Source organism: Haliotis asinina, chromosome 2 (assembly GCF_037392515.1).
Source record: "Haliotis asinina isolate JCU_RB_2024 chromosome 2, JCU_Hal_asi_v2, whole genome shotgun sequence".
NCBI classification, from domain to species: Eukaryota; Metazoa; Mollusca; class Gastropoda; order Lepetellida; family Haliotidae; genus Haliotis; species Haliotis asinina.
In genome coordinates, this window is record NC_090281.1 from 2,671,180 (window position 1) to 2,684,471 (window position 13,292).

At 39.9% G+C, this 13,292-nt stretch overlaps 1 protein-coding gene across 2 annotated transcripts in view; it reads left to right on the forward strand.

Annotated features, from left to right (window-relative positions):
- LOC137273126 (golgin subfamily A member 1-like) overlaps window positions 1-13,292 on the forward strand; it is a 39,870-nt gene that overhangs the window by 1,023 nt on the left and 25,555 nt on the right. For both annotated transcript variants that reach the window (XM_067805592.1, XM_067805593.1), the window contains exons 2-13: window positions 1,491-1,629; window positions 2,820-2,926; window positions 3,291-3,375; window positions 7,225-7,299; window positions 7,619-7,716; window positions 8,705-8,737; window positions 8,910-9,038; window positions 9,219-9,367; window positions 9,544-9,655; window positions 10,773-10,868; window positions 11,123-11,251; window positions 11,556-11,651. In XM_067805592.1, the coding sequence (XP_067661693.1) occupies window positions 1,512-1,629; window positions 2,820-2,926; window positions 3,291-3,375; window positions 7,225-7,299; window positions 7,619-7,716; window positions 8,705-8,737; window positions 8,910-9,038; window positions 9,219-9,367; window positions 9,544-9,655; window positions 10,773-10,868; window positions 11,123-11,251; window positions 11,556-11,651 (1,227 nt within the window). In that variant the 5' untranslated portion in view covers window positions 1,491-1,511. The remainder of the gene's footprint in view (window positions 1-1,490; window positions 1,630-2,819; window positions 2,927-3,290; window positions 3,376-7,224; window positions 7,300-7,618; window positions 7,717-8,704; window positions 8,738-8,909; window positions 9,039-9,218; window positions 9,368-9,543; window positions 9,656-10,772; window positions 10,869-11,122; window positions 11,252-11,555; window positions 11,652-13,292) is intronic.

Consider the following 13,292-nt stretch of genomic DNA (forward strand, 5'->3'; position numbering starts at 1 on the left):
AGCTCAATGGAAAACATGGTTGTCCACCGCCAAGTTTTTGAGGGGTCTCCTATTCTCGTGGCATAACAGGAAAGTAACGTTATTAGGTGTAAGGAAGGGGAATCTTATCGGGAAGGGCGGGGGAAATTTAAGATTTTTCCAAGTTGGTTAAAACTCACGAATATTCGTTAGACTGCAAAATTTTGATAATTCACAGACTTGGGCCACTTCCTAGTTACTGGTCAATGGTGTAAACAAGCGCTAAGTTCACACATCAGCGATCTCGGCAGAAAATGTGTTTACCGCAAGAATAGGAGACGGCCTTATATCTATTGTAGTCACTTTAACATGTTTCAGTCTGCAGGAGCACAAGGATCTGACTACTAGCCCAGTATTTGGAGGGTCTCCTCATTATGCAACCACCCATTTTCTAGAATACCATAATGTTTTCTAATTTGCTAGATCAGGCAATTGAATCTGATGAGAGAGTGGGCTGCCATCTTGGAAAAACATATAATCAGACATAGAGATAAATGCCACTGAAGATATTTCTGATCACTTCTGTACTAATCTCTCTTCAGTAAGGCACGCACGCTTGCACTCACGCATGCACGCACGCATGCACACACACAGACACACACACATACATACACACACACATGTATGTATGTATATAATGTGGGTTTCTTTCAGTATAAAAGTGAAAACCAGGACAGCCAGCACTCTGTGTACTGTGTCAAAGTGTGATGTGCATGTTGCACTTTTTCATAGCATTTCATTTGGCTGGCACCATATAACCACCATTAGTGTGGACCAGTACAAGCTGACAAAAGTATGAACACACCAAGAGCAATAATCCTGAACATGATGGTATAAACAAATTTGATATCACTAAATAGTGAACAACGCTGAAAGAGGTTTTCAGGAGTTTTCTTGTACTATGAACATATCACTGGTAGACCTCTAGGCTAATCAGCACTTGTTCCACGACATTTCTTCGGACTAGCACTTTGTACTATACATCAAAATTTGAGAGTGAAAAAGCCCTTCCTGTCCTGACCAGGCAATGCCTCAGTCTGGTGACAGTGGTTAAATAGCCAAGTGCCCTGATGCAGTGGGATGTGCTTAAAGTTCCTTGAAACAAAAATAGTTTAAATGTAAAGTATGATATTTGCCTAACCAGCGTATCTTTGACGAACTTGAAAAATTAACAGAAGTCTTTATTGTCTTAAGCTTCAAGCATGTTAAGAGACCACACCTCCTCTGACAAGTAAATACATGAACATATGTCATGATGAAATGTTGATCCTGCACTTGAAACATGCTTAAATCTTCATTAGCAATATTTGTCTTATGCTTACAGGTCTTGAAATTATATTTCTTTTCCTAATGTTCTGAAGGGCACATTAGATAGATGCAAGAATGTATCAGAAAATAAAAGAGATTAATTGAATTATGCTTAACCTATTTGCTGATACTACTGAAATTATTTTTCTTTTCCTTATGTTCAGAAGGACAAATTAGATACCAGAATGTTTGCCAAGTTGAAGAAAAAGATCAAGGATGAAAGTGGAAGTATTGTGGATGGAGATAAAACCTTCCTGCCACCGCCCTTTCCAGGACATGCCAGTCCAATACGGCGAAGTTCATGTAAGTTATTTCCAGAAAGTAACCATGGAAACATGCTGCTGTTAAAACTGTGATTATGATTAGGAGTCTATGACCAAGGCATCATTTGTCATATTATCCCACTTGCATTTATTGATGCTCATTCTGTTGATCATTGGATCGTCCAGTCCTGACTTGATTTTTATCCCCCCGCCATGTAAGGTGGGGATATTCTTATAGTGGGGTGGGCTTCGTTTCCGAAGCAGAACTCAAAAACTGTTAAATATTTTTCTGCAAACCTTGGTAGATATATCAATCAGAACCTAAAGTGGTGCCTTTTGCTATTTACAGGTTTTTGTGATTTATAATTTTCTTGGTTTCCATGGAAACGTTTCAGACTTAGTCTCATAATGGAGGTATGGACTTTGTTTCTGGAGCAGAACTCAAAAACCATTCTATATGTTTCTGCAGAACTTGGTAGATATATCAGAACCTATAGTGGTGCCTTTTGCCGTGTACAGGATCTTGTGATATGTTAATTTCTCGGTTTCCATGGAAACGTTTTGGACCATTCTGAAAAGTGAGAAGTGTGTTTCATTTTCAGGGCAGAACTCAAAACCTTCTCAATATATGTCAGTAAAACTTTCTAGGTATGTGTGGCAGACCCCAAAGTGGTGCCTTTTGGATTTTAAAGGTTTTTGTGATGTATTATTTTCTTGGTTTCCATGGAAACATTTCGGACTTAGTCTCAAAATGGAGGGATGGGCTTTTTTCCCAGAGCACAACTCGAAAACCATTTCATATCTTTCAGCAGATCTTGGCAGATATATGAGACAGATCTTTAAATTGTGACTGATTACAGATGTATGACATTTATAATTTTCATGACTTCCATGGAAACAATTCAAACTTAGTCTATAAAAAGAATGAGTAACTGTCAGATGATTTGTCCTTCCAAACATGTAGGGGGCCGGGGGATATGTCATCTTCTGATAGACTCTTGTTACACAGTGGTGCCATATACTCAGTGCAACGTTACACATGAAACAAACAAACCTAAACATCTTTCATTTAGATGCAAGTTCCTTTGAAATTGATATGTATAAACTCAAGTATAAAGTTATTTGTACTCTCCAATAACGTTTTTTTTTTGTCCCCTTTTGTTGACTTTCTTCGTGTGGCTTAACATGATTACACTCATATGGAAATATTATGAACTTATCTCCCCTTAGCTACAATGACACTGACACAAGGTTTGAACAAGGATCCCTTCATGTCCGGAGACTCTGGGATGAGCAGTGCTGCATCCCCTGCCAGTCAGTCCAGCGAGGATTCCCCGGTAGGAAATGCATCACTGTTTTCATAATTACAAGTGTATTACATAATAAAAACATGTGGAGGTGGCTCATGGAAAACCTGGGTTCAATTTCCAACATTGGTATATTTCTGGTGTGCTTCTCTGTGATATTGCTGGAATATTGCTAATAGCAATGTGAAAGTTACAGAAACCGATGACGCTCGCTCTAAATGCTCAAGAGATCATTGTGTTTCCACTGTACACTTGCAATTTTGTGATGATGATGATGATGATGATGATGATGATGATGATGATGATGATGATGATGATGATTGTGTGTGGCAGCTGATAAGTTATTGAGTCGATTGTTGTTGTCATGGTGACAAGTTCCCGAGGTGTTATTCAGATGCCAGACTCATCACGGGAGGAGGTGGTGATGATGCTGCTGAAGAGGACTGAGCAGTGCAAGAAGATGGAGTCTAAAATCAGTGGTCAGTAGTTGAATTTACCTGTATTACACCTGAACTGTATTAATCAGTGGTCAGTAGTTGAATTTACCTGTATTACACATGAGCTGTAGTAAGCAGTGGTCAGTAGTTGAATTTATCTGTATTACACACAAACTGTAGTAATCAGTGGTCAGTAGTTGAATTTACCTGTATTGCACATGAGCTGTATTAATCAGTGGTCAGTAGTTGAATTTACCTGTATTCCACATGAGCTGTAGTAATCAGTAATCAGTACATCATTGTTGTCATATGCCTGGGGCCATTTGCCTTGGATACAGCTGATACAGGCTTCAGTTCGCCCAACATGTATGTAATCTTTGTCAGTATAATGTGTCTGAGTGAATGTCCATGTGTCTCTTAGCTAGTGCATTAAAACTGGCTAAAATCTGAACATGTACAGTCTGTTGTTGTATTTTACAAAAACACAAGTGTAAAAGTGTAGTGACATAATCAAATCTTTGAGGACAGCCACCTTAGATGTTGTAAACCTGAGAAAAGAGCTTATGTATGATAATCGTTACTGTACAGATATGTACCGGTTATGGTTTGGTTTCATGAAAGAACTTGTTCTTAGGATTCTTATTTGTCATGCTTACAACTTGAATGGCATATTACCGATAAGCATTTTCAGTGTTTTGTTTACTTCACCTCACTAACCTTTTGCTTTAAAAGAACAATCACATGTGCAACAAAAACAAATATGCAAGTGCTGCCATGTTAAGATTATCTTCTGCTCTCACACCAGCAGCAAGCAAGGAGACTTTCTGATGTGTTTTCTTCCATACTCCCAGACAGTGTGACGTATTTGAACACCAGCCTTTCTTCCCTTTGTAGAGATTTGTAACTGTGGTAATTCTTTTTCAGAAGGAAGTCCTCCTTGGGGTACATATGAGCATTTAAACATCCATTTTAAATCCTACGAAAACTATATTTTTCAATAAAATATGTACATAACAAAAAACACGTTTTTTGTCTTCTGAGACCACCTCTACAGGGCCCTACAGGGCTCCCTACAGAAAGAAGAGGTAACTCAAGCAGTCAGCCTCACACCTCACTTTTCATGCTGCTGTTCTGTTAAACAGACGTACATGGTGTTTGTTTTGAGTTTGCTCTCCTACCTAAGATACGATGAGTGTAGAAGAGTGTCATCCTGCATGTATGGCTCCATTCTTTATGCATGGGCATTAGATGGACATCATATGTTAATATTCTCATTCATCTTTTGTTGTAACTTTGCTGTAGGTTCTCAGTTTTCCAGCCTTGAGGCAGGCAAAATGGCAGACTGAGTGATCATGGTTTCCGTGCTAAGGTTTTCATATATTTTAGTATATTTAAGTGGCCGTAGCTTGTAGCATTTGAATATCGCTTGTGCATTTTATAATTTATTGCTATTTACTTGTGTGTATATGTTGCTGCTTCACAGTTCCTGCTAGTAATACTGGCATGGTCCTGTTTGGTGTAGTTTAAACCCTGTGTGTCAGGCAGTGCCACAGTACTGCCACAGGAAGGTCATATCGTGTGCCTCTGGTGTTGGTTACCAAGGGCGTTTTTTTTGCCTGTTTATTTGCGCCTCACATGCATAAAAAAAATTCAGACATTGCTCAATACCTCCTTGTTACAATATACACCACTATTTCAGGAATTACCTTCGGTCCTTCTTTGAAGGGATGAGCTACCAGTTTCTTGTGCTCCTCTGAGGCTTTTTTGTTAACACCAAAGGTGTTAACTAAATTGAGGTTAATGGCACCCCAGATGTCAGATCTTTTGTCAGCAGTCAGGTTAGTGTTCGATCCCGCATGCCTGGGATTCGAATTACCTTCTCAGGCAGAGTTTCACACTCAGGGGCGCCACAGCCAAATCCTCAGATTCACAGTGTGGTTTGGCCTCTGTCGGGTCAAAACTCCAGACACGCGGAATTCCTGCAGCAGTTGCAAATACAATTCTGATGTTGAGGCAGAATTTGACACCCGTTTATTATGTTGATAGCTGGGGCGTGCTAGTGTGCAGATTTGATTTAGTTCTGATATTGGAGCTGCTATAACCCCGTTTTGCTAGAGCATCTTAAGACCTCCACCATTTCCGGGTACTCCATGGCTATGTCCACGTTTTACACCTGATTCAGTGGTGCTCTACTAAGGCATCACTCTCTTGTACAGCACATGAACAGGGTTCAACCACTTCTGCGACGATGCACCCCACCTGGAAATTGCCAATTATTCTTATTTGGCTGTCTGGCCCTGAGAGTATATCGTCACTCTCGCTTCACCTGTTGATGTGGAAGACAGCTTTACTTGTGGTGGTATCTGGTAGAAGGGTCAGGGACCTTCAGGTGATTCCCACTGACCCGACACTGACAGTTATTTTATACTGATCATGTCCATATTCGCTTACTGGATACATACCATTCTCAGATCGATACTGCTTTACACGTGACTGCTCATATCAGAGTTCCTTCGCTTACCAAGCATTCTTTTGTTTGTTCTCCTGTTGGAGTGACTATGATGAATGAATGAATGAAAGGGGTCCGTATGGGTACCCATGTGTTCTGTCGGTGGTTGGAAGACAGGGGAGTCTGCTAACAAGCGACATTTATCTCACTGGCTTGTTTCCATAATTGTTCCGTTACAGTGCTAAGGTTACCATCCACCGAGGAGTTGAATGCAGACTTGGTGGGGCAGATGCCACTTTGTTGGCAATACACAAATGGTGAAGAGGTTGGTTCTGTTGTTCTTTGAAGCGGGCACAATGCCTTCATTTGCCATTACCAAATTGATGAGCATTGTAAGGATCATGCTTGGTTCAAGTGATTTTTTTTTCTTCAGTGGATTGTCCTGCCACCCTGACCAAGAGATTAACTGGTCATTGGTGATTGTAGTGTTCAGTGTCATGGGGTGGTTTGGGTCAGATGTAGATGTACTTATGTCCCTTATGTCATTTTAACCTAAAGGCTAGAAAGGTCGGGGTCGATTTTATTATGCATTTCACTTGTACAAAGCTGTTTGTACTCATTTGATTTCTTCAGAATTTTGTAATGACTTAATAATTTCTCAGGGTTCTATCGGGGTCCAGGCAAAGCCCTCTTCCAAACGGGAGCATTAGTTTGCAGTACTTATTAGCTCGAATCCTGGGTCATTGGCTTTTCAATGTTTTTTACGCTTTTCCTATCTTAATGCCTCTTGCTACACTTCACTGCTTCGGGCTATATTAGGGTTGGGACTTGTTTTGGCATGTCCCCATACATTCCTTACCATTGTAATGGTTAGGGGTCAGGTTTATGTCATATTTGCTTTGAGCCAATTGACATGTAAGGTTGCGGTCTCTATTCCTGCCCTAGCCATGCCTCAGCCTGATTGACATCAGCAGTCAGGTGACTAGGTAAGAGTGTTTTTTCTGTATTGGTTGTAGATTTCACTCCACCACGGGTTTATTTGGGGCCAGACAGAATACCATTCCCGGCTCAAAAAGTTTTGGAGTCTGTCCAATGCTTACACGTACCCCAAGGAGGACTTCTTCTGAAAAAGAATTATCCAAACCTGTATAGGTTATGAATTCTTTGAAGAAAGTCCTCATTAGGGTATGGCAACCCACCTCCCCTCACTCTGTCTGATAAGTGAGGTGTGAGGTTGACAGCTAGAGTTACCTTCTCTTGGCTGTAGGGGGCCCGGTGGGGCCCCAGTAGGGATGGTCTGTTTTATCGAAATTTTATTGAAATATATAGTTTCAACTGTCATAGGATTTAAAATGAACATTTAAATGTTATATGTACCCCAAGGAGGACTTTTTTCAAAGAACTCATAACCTCTTCAGGTTTGTATAACTCTATGCCCTCAGAGTATGCAGCCCTCATTAAGGAGAAGAACAAGGCGATTGACCGACTGGAGACAGAAGTAGAGAAACAGCTGGAAAGTAAGCATTACATCGGCTAGCATGCCAGCCCATCAGTGCCCATCTTATTTGTCTGTGTAAAGATATGTATCTTTATGTGAAGTTTGGGATTTATAATTTCAGAATGAGTTTTTCTTGTATTCATTTTTATGTCCAGAAATGGTGTACCAGTAGGATATATAATAGGAGTGTGTAAGATACGTGATAGGCCTTGCCCTGGGTCGTTGCCACTGACATGACCAGAAACTGTCTGAAGCTTTTCATCTTTGCTTTGAATTTCTCCCTTGCTACTGTGCTACATTCAGAGTCATGTGTTACTGCCGTTTTTCCCCTGTGACAGTGACCAATCAGAAGCTAGATGAGCAGAGTGAGGAACTCAAGGCCAAGTTTGCAGAGTTTGCAGAGGCCCACAAAAAGGAGTTGGCTGAGAAAGATGAGGTCAGTATGGAGTTGTCTCCCCTTTAGATGGATTCCCCCATCAACATCATCTTTTGTGTGTAAGTGTGTTATGGTTAAGAATTTGCTGTGACAAAGGGTGTAAGAAATCCCCTATGAACCAGCAAAAACAGAACAAAGACAAGTCTAGAACATTCAAATATTGTATTATTAGCAAAGAGAACAAGTTATGCAAAGTCAATTTCACAATACTGATTTCAAGAACAATACAAATGAGACAAAATATAACGCAATGGGTCACAGAATATATAGCAAACTCGCCAGAGTCTTAGTACAAGAGAGAAACAGTTATGCAGAATGTAACGCAGAGAGTGGTCTGATGGCGGCTATGAAGATCAAGCATTGACGATGATGTGTACTCCAGTGAATGTGTGTCCGTGTCCTTCCTACACGGCAACTAGCATTTATATATACTGTCATAGATTCAAGAACTTTCGAGCACTTACGACTATCGCCGCTAACGTGGAATGCCCTCAAATAGTGTCCCGGAAGTCAGCAAATAATCAAAACAAATTCAAGAGGAGGTAACCCTAAAGTACTTCCGGAAAGCCTGCTGCCAAGATCCTAAAAGTGCTGACCATCTATTACAGGAAATGTGACCCCTCATAATAATTATTCAAAACACTAAACGTTGTGACCCAATGATAATTATTCCTTAATTAATAACAAAACATACAGAAAATACACACTCATAACAAGTAGAATACCAACAAGACATTACATTTTCCTTGGATAGTTGCAGTAAATTGCATTGGAGACATTGCTTTAAGATATTGCTTTATAATGCTTTAATTTCCTCCATTGGAGACATTGCTTTAAGATATTGCTTTATAATGCTTTAATTTCCTCCATTGTTAGGCATTATTGATGTACAATGATAATTTCCCTAAGATTGTATGTTTCAGAATTGATATACATGTGCTGTCTGGAATCATAGTAATTTTTAATACTTCAAGTGTTTCTGTTGCAGGAAATGAAAGGAAAAATTAATGCCTTACATAAGGTATGTCTAATCCTAGCATTTAGCTTTCATAATAAATCCATCCATCTTTAGACACCTGACACAGTTTATGATCCCATAACCCATGATACTGTTATAATGAGATGTTGTCACAATGTATGAGTAGCAAGTATCCTGCAGGTATTACCAGTGTGTGTACTGATGTGTATTGTAGAAGAACACCGAGCTGGCAGCCAACCTCAAACAAGAGGAAGATTACAAACACCGACTGTTCCAGCGTGAGGAAGAACAAGATGAGGTGCAAGGTCTCACAACTCAGGAACTGGCTAAAGTCAAACACATGGTAGGTGTTCGGGAGTTTTTATTCAGGACTTTATCTCGGAACAGTCTAACTCAAGTAGGTGTCTTAGACTCTATGATCTGCCTATTTGTTTCTGTTGACATTTGAGAATTTATGTGTTTTCCATTTCAAAGGTTGTTTGGAGAAGTAGCTTGTGATGTCATTGAGTTGTTGATGTTGCAGCTGCTGATTACTCAGGAGGAGTTGTCACAGTGCCGAGGGGAGCTGACATCAACCACCGACAAGCATCATGAAGCAGAGAAATCTCTCAAAGAAGCTCAGAATCAACTCACAATCCTCAAAACAAAAACAGATGAACTGGAGAAAGAGAAGTGAGTTTCCTGGACTTATTCACCATCTTAGCTTAGTATGCGTTGTCACTGTCCCTGTCTGTATTCATGTGATTTTCTCAGTTCTTCTGAACACTCTACAAACAGAAATGAACTAATGACAGTGTATAACCATTTACATTCACAATAAAGAGTTTATCTGGAATGATCTTCTGCAGCACACGTCTGACAGAAGTCAATGAGCAGCACATCAATGTTGTGGCAGTCATGACGAAGGAGAAGGCTGTGTTCGAGAAGCGTCTGGATGAAGTCAACTCCCAACTCACACAGGTAGGTCATTCTAACCTTGGATTAGAATATGTAACTATGGCAGGTTGCACAACATGCACCTGTAATGTTGATATATTCATGGCATGTTCTGATGAGATGAGAGGATGGTGCATTCTTCTTTCTAATTTGATTCCCACCTAATTTGGCACCCCACATTTGTGACTAACCTGGATCTGGTGGTCCTGTGTGGTGATACAGACTATGATCATATAAGGGGAAAACTAAATGTGAGAGCGAGTATCAAACCCCAAAAATAAAACAACAGAAATGTAGATTCTACATTATGATATTTGAGAGGTAAAATCACACGTGTGAGCATGAATGGTTTCAATGATAATCCTTCTGGAAAACTTCTACCTGCTTCTCCAGTCACAGGTGACTTCAATGATTGTCCACCACCGCAACGAGGAATGGGGGACTATGTATTCAGCAGTGTCTGTCTTTCCATCGATTTCTTCCATTTCTTGTTTATGCTCATGAACTGTTGTACCCAATGGCTTCAAATTTGATGACAGCCTATATTTTGGGATTACACAGACACCAGTGGATTTGGGCAACCTTGACCTTATTTTCAGGGGCACAGCAACTCTTTGACCAGTCTTCAAACTGTTGTTAATGCAATATCTCATGAACTGTTGTACCCAATGTCTTCAGTTTAGTGACAGCCTACACTTGGGGCTCATGCAGACACCAACTGATTTTGGATGACCTTCACCTTATTTTCAAGGTCACCACAACTCTTTGACTGCTTAACAAATTCTTGTTAATGAGATATCTCATTTTTTTGTACCCAGTGGTCATCAATGTGGTGATAGCCTACATTGGGGGGATTGCACAGACACCAGTTGATTTTTGGTGACCTTGACCTTATTTTCAAAGTCACCACTACTCTTGTTCATTGTAAACAGTGTCCTCAAAGTTGTTGACAGCCTGCTTTGGGTGATTATCTGGACACCAGTCACTTCACGCATCTTGTGTGTGAGCAAAAAGGTGAAAGTAGTGAATACATTATAAATATTTCATTCTTTAGCGGCAGGGGACATTGCCATATTAGTGGCAAACACTTGTTTGACAACTATGTTCAAGCAGATTGTTATTTGGAACCTGTTTATTACAGAAAGTTAACCAGCTGTCCAAATTGACTGCAGAATATTCAGAACTGGAGAACGAGCATAAGGCTTTGCAGAGAAGCTTCGAAGTTCATAAAAACAAGGTAAGCTTGGTCGATGGAAGTTGTCTCCCTTTAGTGCACAAGCAATAGACTTATTCAGGTGAACTAACATTGTGAACTTTAACTTAAGTTTCAGTCTGAACCATACCTGTTATTTTGCTGTACAAACTGTAAGCAGTATCTATATTGCAGTGTTACTGATTCAAGTGACTGAAAATGTCTTCATAAAGTGAACCATGTAGATAATTGTATGCAATTTTCCTGTTCAATAACGTCATGGTTTCTTTTGTGTAAAGACTAGCAAGCTTATCTCAGAGAAGGATGACAACATTGAACAGCTCAATGAACGCATCAAGATGCTGGAACAGCGGTCACATGACCACACATTGTCGGGGGATGAGAGGGTCAAGGCCATTGAAGTAGAGGTAGTTCTAAAGAACACACTGTTGGATCACTGATGATGTAAACACGTGGGAATGTCCCCATGGAATGTCATGGTCGTTAGTTTGATTAGTTTCCACAGACTCATACTGAGGTCAATGTCCACCCACAGAACATGCATTACTTTCAGCTTACCTTCCATTTTCACCTAATATGACTGAAAAACTGTTCAATGCTACAAAGAACTTAATTCACTTTCTGAACAATGAGGTGTTAAACTGTCAGTTTTTGTATCATCTTAATATAGCAACCACCAAATCCATATGCAAAATGTATAATTTGTTTCAGCGTGACAATTTGGAGCACAAGCTGACTGAGAGTCGTCAACAACTTACTGAGATCAAGTCAACATGGAGTGACAAGATAACGCACCTGGAGGAACAGGTGAGTCTTATCTGAGCTTCTTCACAGGAGAGACATCATCACCATCATCATCATCATCATCATCATCATCAGTCACTGATGTAACCTGAAGCAGTATCAGGTGGTCAGGGGAGATAACTGGTGTTTGTGCTCAACTTTGTTGTGGATACTAAACTGGTGTTTGTTCACAAGCTTAATACAGAATGGATGCTTGTTCACTGACATGGGTTTGATACAGAACAGGTGCTTTTGTTGTAATGGTGAATTAATTACAGTCCATTGCTGTATTTCATCCTGGAGAGGTAACTAACAACGCACCTGGTGACATTTCCAGAATTACACATGCATTAGTTAGCCAGTGATCGCCATGGTTGCTGATGGATGTCAGTCCAGCTTGCACGTGTTCCTGTGTGTAATGTAGTGACCTCACACACTGCATGTGGCTGCGGTCCTCCATGTCCAACACTTACCACTCCACACCATGCAGCTCACGTCGCGGCTACTCCATAGATAGTGGTTTAGAAGTAATCAGTGGTAGTCTTAATGAAAGCATAGCTATTATGCATTTAGATGTCTGCTGAGTTTACAATCACATGGTTTACATCTGAACTGTTATTATTATTACTTAAATGCACTAAAGGTTTTGCATTAATTTGTTCATGTTATTTATGGCATTTGTAAGTTTAAAATGAGTTTGTTTTCATCTGAACTTTTGTAATTAAGCATTTTAATTGTATTGATAAAAAACACTAAAGGTTTGATTTAATTTGATCATAGTATGATTTTTTGCATTTATATGAATGTGATAATCTAACTGTATGTTTAAATGACTTGTGGTTAGGAGTGGTGATGACTTTGGACTTAGAGGATGGCAGATGTAGATTAACACTTAACCACCTTTGTTAATCAGCTTACATTGTTTGTTGTTTGCGCATCACATTCACAACAAGTTTGTTTTGATAACCAGTGCTATTAAACTTTCATTATCATCATTGCCACTGTGCTCTCTGCACTGTCTGAGTAAGCATGAGCAGTGTGATTTTGTTTTATTTTTGTTAATAAGTAGTTGTGATTAATTATCATGTAGAGTTTCTGTGTGCATCATGTTGTGTGAATCTAAGTGCAGTTTGCTGATTTTCTGATGTTAGCATCCCTATGAAACACAGTTCACTGTCCTGGTACTACAGATGCTGTGGTGTTCAGCATGAAATAGTAACATTGTGTTTTGTTTGTAATGGTAATGATTATCATGAAACTGTTAATGTCTTGCATGACCCAACTGTATCATGTTCATGTTCCACTCCAGGTGTTTGACACCAGGTAGTCGGGTGTGATTGTATGATTGTTATGTTTGACACCAGGTGGTCTGATTACTGAATGGCTGCACAACACCTTATAGTGTGATTGTAATATATGTTATGTTTGGAATTACACTTTCTTAGTAAGGTACAAATTTTAGTACTTCTTAATTCTAGTCCCATCCAGGATTCACACCACACCATCAGAGTTAGGCACCTGACCGCCAGTGCATAAAGTGAGCCGCCTAAACCACTAAGCCCAAGTGACTGGAGGGCTAGCGGCCAAAGGTTGCTCAATCCAGTACCAGAATCTGAAGATTGTGTGTTTGATCCCATATTTGCCCTGTATCTAGGTTTGTCAACC